This window comes from Molothrus aeneus, chromosome 4 (assembly GCF_037042795.1).
Source record: "Molothrus aeneus isolate 106 chromosome 4, BPBGC_Maene_1.0, whole genome shotgun sequence".
Lineage (NCBI taxonomy): Eukaryota > Metazoa > Chordata > Aves > Passeriformes > Icteridae > Molothrus > Molothrus aeneus.
The window spans coordinates 28,781,767-28,794,777 of NC_089649.1; the positions used below are offsets into that span (position 1 = coordinate 28,781,767).

Sequence of the window (13,011 nt, forward strand, 5' to 3'; positions counted from 1 at the left end):
TTACTGTCAGTCCTTGGAAAAGGAGTTATTCTCCTACTAGTAAGCACCTTCCTGTCTAGTATGCGTTCTCAGTGTTCCTCTGGTTGTCAGCCAACAGTCACCCTGAATAAATTCCTGAGAGGCTCAAGCTCCCATTGACATTAAATGGGACATTTTTAAATGCAGTATTGTTTAGGATAAATACATTTTTTTTAAAGCTGCAAGAGGTTAAGAATGCTCATTTTCTTCCCCAGGTTGATAGTTCTTACACCCATTAAAACAGATGTAGTTTCTTGAGCTTCCTCAAAGCACTTCAGGAGTAGACCTGTTTGCCAACTTTATCCAGGGGCTCTTCAGTCCCTGGTGGAGAGCAGCCATGGGATCAGATCTGGGATCAGATATGTCCTCAAAGAGCAGTAGGGAGGCAAGGATATCAGTGCAAAAGAAGGTTTGACAGGAGTGGCTGAAGATAAGCTACCCAAACAAGCCTGTGTTCAGCAAATCTGCTGTTAACAACGCTGCCATGGAGCCTCTGCATGAGCTGTCTCACAGTGCTGACCCACCATGGAACCTCTTCTGGCTGTGCTGGGTTCTGTATCCCTTTGGTTCCTGGCTGTGGCCTCATGCAGGCTGTGTGTGTCACTTGTGCACACGTGGCTGTGGCTCCTGTCACAGCCCTAGGCCACACACACACAGCTTTGGGTGCCAGAGGGAGGTTTTGCATTAGGAGGCTCCTGTCAGGGCATCCCTCTTAGTTAAGGGAGACACAGAGAGAGGCTTTCAGGGGGGTGATTCAAAGACTCAGAAACTGCCTCAATACTGGGAGCCTTGTGTCCTCCTTTTTCCATTATTATCCTACTCCATTACTATTAATAATTCCTTCCATATTCAGTATAATGGAAAGCATTGGCAAAAGGGAGGGAGTTTTTTGGCAACTTCTGAGCTACTGTTCAGTATCTTCATAGCTTTCTCAAACATTTCTGCTTTCATTTGTTTTATTAAAAGGCATAAAGATAAAGATACTCAAAGATTGTTATTAGTACTCATTACAAGAAGTACCAGTGCATTGGTAATTCTTCTAAGACTACTGCTTCTGGAGAGAAAGCTTATGTAAGAAGATAAATGTTAATTGGATTGTGGTAGTTACCAGTGACTTGAGGGCCTTAGAGATCACCTGTGCTGATCAAGAAACTTTGAGACAGTTGTGTAAGTACAGATTTGTCCCTGGGCTCCAGGGTGCCCATAACTAGGAGAAATTCTCCATAGCAACTGAATAAGAGGGTGCCAAAAATTACCTTGTGATATGATCTGGCCTTGTATTGTGTCTAAACTTTCAGTACTGCATTCAGTATTTCTTAATGCCTTAATTAGGCCTTGCTGTAGTGTTGTTTATGCACACCCCCAAAAAATAAACAAAAAAAAAAATCAAGTGAAAGATTCTACAGAAGTTCTCTAGAGGCAGAAAAGTTACTTGTAGAACACTGGTAATACTGGCATTTTTGTGTCTGGCTGTAACTTCAGTAAGTGGGTGCTTTTTGGCTGAGTGAGCAATTTTAACTTGCTGTTTAAATACAGACTATTATCTTTTGAACACTTTTAAAAGATTAGGTTTTGTAGTGGAGAGAGAACTACCAAAGTTATTGAAAAAATCTCCAGCATGAAGTTTCTTCCAACGTGCTGCAACATACATGTGTTGTTTCCTAAAGGAAAAGCAGGAAAAGAAAGTCAGTGTGCAGGAGAGTTTGGGATAGTAGAGAAATGAAAACTATCTGTAAATCTGTATGCTTGTTAATGTATCATAAGTTATATGTCAGTGAAGTGTATAAAGATTCAGCATGAACTATACCATGAAGTGTGCCTGATCCAGATGGATCTAACAGGAAAATTATTTTCACCTGGAAAAAGACAGAGTAGTATACCTGGAAGACAAGGATGATCTCTGAGAAATATTAGCACTTTGAGAGGAAGAAGAGAGATGTAACCTCTGTTTGCCCTATCAGTTTTCTTTAATGCCTTATCTCTGCTGCTGTGAAGAGTTCTTGTCACGGAAACAAAAGCTTTTAAAGAAGAGTTGTCAGGGTATCTAGGCCATCTCATTGCTGATGCAGAGAAGTTTGCCAAAAGTGATTTTTGCAGTCTGTTGATTAAATCTTGAATGTTACTTGGCTGTTTCTTTGCAAGATGCAGTTGCACATGCAAAATAAAAATCTTTAAAATTGTATAAGGAAAAATATTTCCATCTACAATTATCTTCACTTCTGTACTTGATTATTTAGACCATTACCTTGTAGAGTAAATAATTTTTGTCCTTTGATAGTATTTAAATTCATTTTACTAACCCTTATCCCTGACCTGACTTGGGCAGAAAATGCTGTGGTTACTTAGCAACTCTTCTTGAGAAGGCATTGTTCCCAGTTGCACAGTTAATGCTGAAGTTAATTTGGCATTAAATCAGAAACTGAAATTCTTTCTTAGGTGTGAAGAATTTGGGGGACTTTTCACTGATTCATTTTCTAAATGCGGGATAAGTTTTCTGAAAGAAAATTACAAGAAAATTAGTTAAATTGTTTGCTGAAAATATATTTAGGTTGTTCATCTAAAAATATTCTGGGCTAGTATTTCTACCAAGCTCATTATTTTTTCCTCTGATTGTTTTTTTTCTGATTAAAATGTTATTAATTTACCCTGAAAAATTATTTGTCAGATCATGAAGCAGGATGTGTCATGTCTTTGAGAAATTCTGAGCTGTCCCACAGTTTAATGTTGTTCACATGGCTTCAGGCCTTAACTTACCTCCAAATATATAATCTTTAAAAGCCCCATTTGAGATGCCCGAGGGTCTGAGACATCCATTCGGATCTGACCGGTGTGACACAGTTGCTCCAGGCTCATCTTTAACTGAAGGAGACCAGGGAGGTCTAGCACTAGCTGCTGTATCTAACCTTGAGAAGGTTAGAAGGGCTGTCTCCGTTTGTAGCCAAAGGAAGGAGGTGTCTTACCTGCACAGTTTTCAACACCCATATTCCCAGCCTTAGGGCAGCTCTGTTAAATGCTTCAAGCTAAACAGTACAAATGCCCTTTGCCTGCTGCATTAGTGTTTCATTTCACTCTGATGTGATTTCAGCATCCAATATCTCAGTTACTACCGTTGGAAACAAGTGTAATGTCATTTGGGCTATCTGTACATCTTCACTTTACAAAACATTAGCTTTTAAAACTTACTTACAACAGCAAGTATCAAAATTAGGTTAAAATGTGTGTGTCTGTTAAGAATAATAAAATAAGATTCTTGCTCTGGTTGGTGATTATACATGATAATGGTTGATGGCTTGGTCTTCTATCATCTGTCTGTGTTTGGAAAGAAAAAGTATTGAGGTTTCAGCCTGGAATAATAAGCAAATGTTGAGTGGAGTCAGGTTTTCCTCTCTTACAAGTTTCATAACCAAAGGAGCCCATTCCACTTCTGTCTCCTCCATCAGCGACTGTGTGACCTCCACTCTTGTAACCTTCAAAAGCTGTGTACTCTTTCAGGGCTACTGCTTCTCCTGTAGCTTCTTAGGCATTGAGTTAACTAAGGACTAAGGAATGAAGCAGAGTTGAAACCCCCAATCTTTTCTGAGCCAACAGAGAGGGAAAAGAAAGCTATTATCAAAAGAAACCACAGAGGCAGATAAGCTCAGGGAAACTCCTGCTGTTATCTGAGGAGTATTTTCTACTTGATCCAGGCAAAGTTTTCCTCTTCTGACTACTAAGTAGTAATCAGGACTGTACATTCATAACAAGAGCTGATTTGCATGTTAAATATCATCTTCATTACTTACCTAATAAAAATATTTTGTGTGCGTTGTGCTTGTAAATTACAGATTTTTAATTTAAAATGCCAAAAAGTATTTGTGATACTGGTTTTATGATACCCCATTTTATTCTGTTCTTTTAAGAAAAGAGTTATTTTAGAAGGCTTCTCTGTTATTACCCTGCTTTATTGTGTAATGTTATTTTGAAGTGATTTGTTGAGGAGATGTACAGGTCATTTACATGGAAGAATTTTTTGAAATACTATTATTGGAACTTTATTTTGTAAGCTATTCAGGTATATAAATTAACAAGGTGTTGTGACGATATTTTTGTTACAGTAATCTTAAATTATCTTCCTTTCAAAGGAAACAACCTAACTAAAGCCATTTTTATTTAATTTTATGTTTTGCAACTGTTTTGCATAGGGTTCAGGTTTTTCAGAGGCCAGTTTTAAAAGTTCCCTGTAAAAATTATTTCTTTATTCAAATTTCACAGAATTTAGAAGTAGACTTAATTGATAAATTGACGAAGTAGTGGGAAGGGGAACTACCTCAGCTCATTAAGATGATGAATTTGAAGTTTTAGTCCTTCTAAATGAATCTTTACAACCACTAAGTGGTCCTTTTTGTGTGGTTTTGACTCATTTTTTCTGTAAAGCCACAAACTATTTATTTTTATTATGCAATTGTGTCACAGTAATAGAAAAAGAATGAATTTCAATCTGCTGCATGTGATTTCAGCCAAAATCTGTTGGAAATATTCAAAGCATTGACACTAGTTTTCTCATTTTTGCTATTACTAGTATTAAGCCATTTTTTTCTTCTGCTGAGCAGCAGGTTGACTGCCAGTTGTCAGACTGGGATGGGCAAGGGTCAAATGTGGTTTATTTAAGTGGATGGTGTCTGCCTGGCAAAAGTTCACATTATTGCTGTTTTCTGTGTCTGTCAGGGAGTATGTTTCAGAAACTCCCAGGTCGCTCTGGACTCTGTCGTTGACCACAAAATGGAAGACATTTAACATCCTATTAAATATTTGTGAAGCAACAACCTAGGGCATAAAAAAAGGTTTCTTCTCTGATTGACAGACAATCAGAGAAATAATCAGAAAAGAGAGAAATAATCAGAAGGAATTCTTCAGTCCCTTCAGCCAACCCTGCATTTCCCACAATGCTGTCTCACATTGCAGTTGTGCAACTTTATTGCTGGCTATTAAGTGATAACCAGTCCCTGGAACTACATTCCTCCCTGGGGAGATGGAAGTGGGAAGGCTGGAGGAAAGGGGGAAAGCACAGAATGACACACCTTGTGTTGACTGTTTCTGTTGCTTGTGTTGATTAAATATCCTGCATGCAGTCTCCTGTAACTGCATTGTTTAAAGAATTTTATGTCTTTAAGTCACTTTGGTGATAATCTCAAAACTACCTTTTTGGATTACCATTTCAGACATGAGCCTGAAGTCCATTAACAATAGTTAACACTGAACTTGGTGCAGTGCTTTAAAAAGTGGGTGTGGCATAAATATCTATATTTCTGCCTATGAACAGACTTAGTCTGTGTGTTTGTGTGTTGATAAGAATGATGAGAATGTTAAATGGTGCAAGACAAATTGTATTAGTATTGATTCGTGTTATAGGGAGCACATTTTTGCCTGCCTAGTGTTTGCATAATGTGAGAAGCAGATGTCTTCTCAGTTACAATACTGTGAATGAAATATGTTGAAAATGTCCATCAGAAGAGCAGTGTTCAGACTTTGAGTCATAAATGCTTTATTCTGTTATCTCCAAAGCATGGTTGTGAGGAGCTCAGATAACTGTGTGAAATGGGGGACTCTGAATACTCTGCTTCATTCCTCACTGGTGGCAGATCCCAGAGCTCATGTTCTTGACTACTCAGAGATATTAATTCACTTACCAGCCCATCTTAGTGGCAGGGAAAGCTGTTGACACTGCTTTCAGACTGAAAATGGCTTTCCACTTCAGTGAGGCTTTATCCTACTATAACTAGCATTCAGGTGGTGCCACTGGATCAAGTGTGTGGAAGCTGCTGAGCAGCTCTGTGGGCTGTGCATGCTGTCCTCATTCCTGGTCTGGTAGCCAGTTACACACATGGCTGATGTCTCTTCTGTTTCTTTTCTTTCTTCCTTCTAGCTGCAGTATTGAAATATGAGAACAATGTTATGAATATCAGGCAGTTCAACTGCTCCCCTCATCCGTACTGGCTTCCAAACTTCATGGATGTGTTTACCTGGTCCTTGCCGTTTGTTGGTGAGAAGGGTACGTATGTAAATCAGTTCTGTTCTAAAGACTGCAGAATGGTTTCTTGGTCACTGTGCATGTAGCCTCATTTATTTTAAAGGATAAGAAAAATTTGAAGACGGGTGTCTTGTTTTTGAAGACAAAGTTGTAGAAATGGGGCTCAGAGGGGCAAGCAATTACCAGTGGTTAATCACACTTCTCATATTTTTTTATAATTTCCACTCTTTCCAGGTGATGATACCTTTATCTTTCTGCTGCAGAAATAGATTTTATGGCATTGCAGGCCAGAGGTGCATTCGCTAAACAAAATTCTGATTTGTTTTTCTGTTATAAGCTTTTGAACATCCCCTTGGATATCACTTAATGCTGAATGGATGTCTCAACAGACTTCTCTACATGGGGTTGCATCTTTACTCACATTACCTTTATGGGTGGGTTGCTTTTTCATCAGCAAACACAGAGCTGGTGATATTAAGAGCCAGTCTGACTAACTGTTCCTGGATAGAGTAGAGGGATGCCAGTAGGAAGGAAAACTTGCTCCTCAGCCCCTTCTCTGCACAGGACATGTGGTGCCTCATCGCTGGCAAGAAGAGTCTAAAGATCACAAATGATATTTTATTGAAACCTAATGCTCTTGATGTTGCCTAAATGCAGCTTCATGCTGTGAATGGCAAGTACACAAAAGGCATGAGAACACTTTGGTCTAGCATATTAAATTAATACAAAATACAAACTGCCTAAACCCCAAGTCATTTATTCAGTGCCTGAGATGAGGCTTGCTTTGATCCATCCATTATAGACTATTGCTGCAACAAAAAATTACTGCCAGAAAACTCTAATAAACTCTTAAAAGCTGCTTGGAATAACAGTTCTCTCTTAATAGGCAACTGGAAATACAGCCAGCTGTGTCTCATACCTGCAGTCATGACCAGCTTTGTTTTGAGCTACTGTTTTGTTTGAGGAAAGCTGCTGGTGAGACACCTGAGGTCTCTGTGGACAAAGCAGATAGACCATAAAACAGGGATTACCAAAGAATAGGCAGCTGCTTGCACTAATGGAGACATGACATAATTGTCACTAAAGCGTGTGCGGACTCTTGTGAAGCAGATAAAACGTGTTCATTTTCTTTGGCTGTAAACTCAGCCAGGCTGTTTTTAGGTTGGGCATGTTCTCCACACGCATTGCAGTCCTGGAAGGTCACTTCTCAGAGGCTTCCCATCAGCAGCCTGCTCAGGTGGGGCTGCAGGATGCATGGCCAGAATGGTTGAGGTTCTGACACCATGGTGTTCCTCGTTCTTCTTACATCTTGGGGGTGGTTTTTCCTCCTTCATTTCTTCCAGTGGTCACATTCACCAATTTCTTGGAAATTTTAGAGCCCAAAGAAGTGAAATAGGTATTTTCCTTTCTCTGCAAAGCAATACTCAAAGGATGTAAGTTGGTGTTCCACACAACTTGTTATTTATTCCCTTTCTTTTAATATAGATTTTTTCCCTCAAAGGCCAACCAAGGTAGGAAGCTGTTAGCTTCACTGGTTGTTGTTAACGTGGAAAGTCTTTCCACTAATACTGTCAGAGGAAAATATTAAATCCTTCACTAAAGTAGGAAAAAATCTAGCTTTTTCCCACCCTTCTAATTTTCCCAGCCTTCATAGTGGTTACAGAAGAGGATTTTAATTTTTAATTTTTTTTTAATTTTTAATTTTAACTACTTGACTAAAAAAATTAAAGTTTCAACCTGTGTAGCCAGTACAAGGGTAGACAAGCCTGGTAACACATTTAATGTTGCTTACTACATGTAGCTGTAGTAAAGTTTTTCTTAATCTGCTAATTGCTTCACATTTTATGTCATAACTTTGGCCTTTTTGTTCTCTGAGTTGCATTTTCTTGGTTTTGGTTTTAGCTGGGGTTGTTTTTTTTCACTGTTCTTAGTTTGTATGCTCTCTGGTTAGTGTCTCACAGTTGTCTCTCTGGAAAGAAATGACACCAAGGTAGGGACAGACTGTGGCTGACCCTTTCATGCCCAAGTTTCAAAGTAAACAAGCTGAATATGGCCTAAGTTCTCCAATAGTGATGTATCTGTTGAATACAGAATAGTTCCACCTCTAAGGAATGTACACTGTCTGGTCTATTTGTATTTGTCCCTTGAATTCAAGGGGACATCTTACAAAGGTTAATGTTTTGTTGAACTTGAAGTGGTGTCCAAAACCTGGAATGGTTTAATAAAGAAATACTCTATGATCCCTCTTGTACCTTTTTCCAATGAAATGTTGTTCCCATTTGCTGGGCAGGGAAATCAAATCCTATTGCAGTTTAGGAGCAACAGGAGAGGGGTCATTTTGTTATCCAAGTTGAGTGAAAAGCAAAAAATGTGTTGTGGGGGAGAAAACAAATGTTACCTCACTGACAGTTGCAAAAAGAGAGCTCATTAGCAGATTTTTTTAAGTCTATTTGTTGTGTTCATTGTATTTGGAAAAATATTTGTGGAAACTTGTGCTTTTTATAAGCTACACAGGACGCTTTCAGCTTCTAATATTACGGATCCTGTTGTTTAAAAAGTGGGTGCTGGTTTTGTGCTGAATTTTTATTCACACTACTACAGCTGGAGTTGGCTATCTGACAGACCAGGGAAGCTTAATATCAACATTTTGCACTTGTTTTCCATTTTAGTGACAGAGATGCTGGTAAACGTGCTGAACATCTGCTCAGATGATGAACTGGGAACAGAGGAAGATGGATTTGATGGTAAGAGCCTCTACCCTTGGTTGAGATTGTTTGCCTTGGAATTGCTTTAAAAGTTTATTTACTAACCATGAAATAATTTTCTGAGTCCCAGTTGAGTTCTGTGCCACTGAAAGCAACTGTTGTGCTGGACTCCAATGGATTTGCTTCCATTACGCTTCAGAAAGAATTAATGGCTCTGCCCTGACCTAAACCATTTCTTTATCCCGTTCTTCTGGTTAAAAAACTTGCATTTCCCTCCATGAAATCTGGGTTATGTTGTCATGAAGGAGGCAGATGATTTCATGCAAAAGATCACAGGTATTCTCATAGTGAGTTTCATTATGTCAATGAAATATGCTTCCTGCAGAGCTCCTTCCCAAAATGTTGATAGTGTGACTTTGGAAGACTTTTACTTGAGGTATTTCTTTAGTCACTTCTTTTGATGCACTTGAGTGTCTAAAAGGCTTTCAAGAGAATAGAATCTTTAAAAATAAGCATGTAAACACAGATAGAAAATGTTTTAACCTGGCATTTCTTCCAAGACAGAAACAGTCACTTCTGTTATCCTTTGGGTTGAAGTTTATATGATGATTAGTTGCCCCGTACCTGTTGGTTTGACTGTAAATTGTACTTGTATCCTAAAACTTGTAGATTCTTAAAAGTCAGTTTATTTTCTTAGACATAATTTTCTGTTAGGCTCTGCAAGAATAAATAGCAGCTGTCTAAAATGTCCCTTCTCAATTGAGAAAAGCTGAAAAAAATCCCATGTATCCCTGACATTCTTACTCTGAATGCTCTCAGTGTTTTAAAAAAATCTGTGAAAAGTAATCATAGATAATCTGTCTAAAAAAAATATATGAAAAGGACAGAAATACTAAGAAATAATTTTAAAAAGAAGAACCTGGAAAAATCTAACACTACTGAATATTCTCAGGATGTTTTTAGGCAGAATGAATGAACTAGGCAAATGGAGAACTTTCAAGTAAGACAAATGTTTAATGAAGTTGTAATTAATAATTAAGATTCTCTTTCAAATCTAGGAAGCTAGGTCACAGATTTTGCAAAATGTTTCCTTTGTGATGGAGAAGACTGGTATAGATGATAGTACTTTGATTTTATTCTGAAAAACCAGATGGAATTCCCTGTTCTGCATCGGCCACAGAGTGTGGACATGAACAATTATCTTGCAGGACTTGGGACAAAGACTGAATTATTGAAACTGGTAATCAGTGAAGAGAAGAAAACACCTGTTTGAATATTGTGCCCAATTTTTTTTCCTCATGAAATTTAAATAAGTCACTACTGTGTAATTAAAGTAGTGTGTGAAATTGTGTGGAGGCATACGATGAGTAAAAACTGTGTCAAGTTAAATACAGTAGCAACAAACCATGTGCTTAAAATCCTTGGCTCAACAAAGCTCTTAAGCACAGGCTGAAATTCCACTGATTGCAATGCCAAAGGAAAGACTTTAGGGGAAAGATTTCTAAATTAATTCACCCTTGGCCTAATACTTCCTTTTAAAGTTGTACTGTAAGCTTCCATTGGGCACAGACAGGCCAATGCCTATGTACTCTTTTTCTAAAACTTGGGGATGGGAATGATGACACCCCAAAGTTACAGTTCAGGAACATGTTTTCAAAAGCAGAATCAGAAATAGGGAGGTGTTAGGGGTCTTGAGCAGCAGCCCTCTCCAGCTGAAGGAGGTCTCTGTATTTACTGTGTTTTTTCTGAGAGGCAAGTGAACCCCCATCCCACCTCCCTGGGAGTTTTGCCATGGCACTGCTCCACACCTGGAGTTTGCAGCATTGCAGGTGTCTGAGCAGGGAGACAGGCTGGAATGCTCTGGGCTTGCATGTGTGTGTACTGTGTAACAATATCTAACAGCAGTAAAGTTTCCTTCCAGCTGAGGAATAACTAAACCATTCCTACTGCTGTACCACTAATACAGTTACCTAAATCTGCTCTCAGGTTTTTTTGTATGAATGATTTCTCTGTGTAAAACATTATGGCAAGGAAGATACTAGAAATGTAGTTTTCTTTAGCATGTGTAGCTAAAAACCAGAGCTGGCATATGTTCATGTCTGCTTTCCCAGGTAATCAGTCCCCTTGGAACTGTAAAATGGGCTCTGTGGCACTGGTGCTGCAGCTTGCTGTGAGCTCTCACTTTTACCTACAGCCCAATGGACATGTTAGGCTCATGGGGATCATACACATGGAAGAGACTGAAGGATTCTGATATAGAAGTAAATTTGATGGTGATTTAAAATTAAATAGAAGCTGATATCTGTAATGATTTCTTAGTGGGTTCTGATTTCTTATCTGTACAGCAAACAAAAATTCTCTTTCCATCGAGCTGTCGAGTTCCCTCTTCTTTTTTTTTTTTTTTTTTAAAGCCTTGCCTTTTGGGGAAGAGAAGTACAAGATGTGTTTCATTTGTGTTCTCAGTGAAACAGACCAGAATGATTACCAGTTTAATCAAAGCTGTTTCTGTAAGGACTGTCTGCTGACAGTCTTGTAGTGGCTCAATATTTCCACTGTTCTTCATCAGTAATTTCTGTCCAGCTTCCTTGGAGGACTAGTCCTGTTTACTGGCTGATTTCTTTTTAGCAGTATTCACCATAGTAGGAACCACCTGATATCTGCAACAGCAGATGCATTTTGTTTTATGGAATGATTCTTAAAAATCATTGCTATTTTTAGATCATCAATAGTTTTCAGGGCTCGCTGCTGATTTCCTTTCTCTCCTTGCAGTTTGAACATGCCCTGACCTGGGTTCCCACATGTAGTGAGAATGGTTCATCACTATGGTTTGCACTGATCATTCATTACCTTCTTTTACGTTTTCTTGCCTTCTGTCTTCCCCTCTCATTCCTTCCTTCAAAACAAAGCCCCATCAGTATTGCCTGACTTCACTGCATGGTGTTCTTGTGAGCCCTTTTTTCATTTATTATTATTTTTAGTTCTGAGTCATGTATGTTGCATCTAGCCATAAGCAGGATGCTCAACAGCATGTGTTCCTTTTTTTTTTTTCCCTGCCCCCTCACTGTTTTTTCCCCCCCCCAAGGAAACACATCATGGGGATCTGATCAATTTGTTGTAGGCAGTTTCTGTATAAGCTTACTGTGAAAAAAGCCTAAATATCGTAGTGCCCTTTATCCCATATGTCCCTGCTGGCCTGTATTGGCCTTTTGGTTTCACTCACTTTAAAAATGAGAGAACATGATAGGTCAAGTTTCCTTATCTCTGATAGTTTCCTCTTGCTGTACTTTCTCTTTCCTGTTTGCTGTGGTGGTTGCAATATAATCTGGTCCAGAAAAAAATGTCTTGGGCAAATGTTAGTTCATGTGCTGTATGTTTGTGCATCAAACATATCACTTAGCAACAGGAGCTGCAAATACCTCTACCTAGCAAGCACACAGTCAGAGTTCTGTTTTGTTTTAATTAGCAACATTTCTGGCCTCATGCATTTGATTGAATAAACTAAACTGCTAATTAAAAGGGTACAATAATGCAATAAACAATTTGACACAAATGCACTGCTTGCTTTGTATGCATCTTTACCATGATTTGGCATGAAGACACTCCTAAATTATCTATAATTTTTTTTTGTATTGCCCTCAACAGTGTAGCTCTCAGCCTTCTCACAGAAAAGCCACTGTCAGAGCCATTAGCTACAGCATTTATTCCTTTGTTGGAAAACAGCTTCCCAACACAGTGCTGTAGTTCCAACCTAAAGAGAATTCCCAAGTCAAATGTCTCCTGCCAGTCATAACCTGGCTCTGCTGTAAACAGTAGTATATGACATTTGCCACATCTCACTGCAGTCAACTGTGCCTGGAGCCAGCTCAGCAGCAACTAACAGAGACTGAGAGAGCAAAAGCAAGGGTCTTGTCCTTAGGTCTGTTACTTACCAATATCTTGATACAGACCTTCATGGTACTGCCTGATGAGAGCGTCTTAGCTTGGCAATGAGTTGATTTTTAGCTGGGAGAGAAACTGAGGGGTTTTCCCAGTGGTTTGCATTTGTTCTCCAAACCAGTAAGGCTGGGCTGCAGTGCATACTTAATTTCTGTGAGTTGGTGACAGAGTGGCATTTTAATGTAATCTTTGTATTTATTATTACTCTGTGATTTGGTCAGATGTGGTTGTTTCCATGCCCAAAGCATTTTCCTGTGAGCCGCATCATCGGTGTGCTCTGCCTCTGGACCAACCTAGCAGCCTGCACTAGGTGCCCAGTGTCCCCAGACCATGGTGCAGTTGTGC

The 13,011-nt window shown here is 39.0% G+C and overlaps 1 protein-coding gene across 2 annotated transcripts in view; it reads left to right on the forward strand.

Moving 5' to 3' along the window:
* PPP3CA (protein phosphatase 3 catalytic subunit alpha) overlaps positions 1-13,011 on the forward strand; it is a 171,185-nt gene that overhangs the window by 143,255 nt on the left and 14,919 nt on the right. For both annotated transcript variants that reach the window (XM_066548167.1, XM_066548168.1), the window contains exons 9-10: positions 5,921-6,046; positions 8,695-8,769. In XM_066548167.1, the coding sequence (XP_066404264.1) occupies positions 5,921-6,046; positions 8,695-8,769 (201 nt within the window). The remainder of the gene's footprint in view (positions 1-5,920; positions 6,047-8,694; positions 8,770-13,011) is intronic.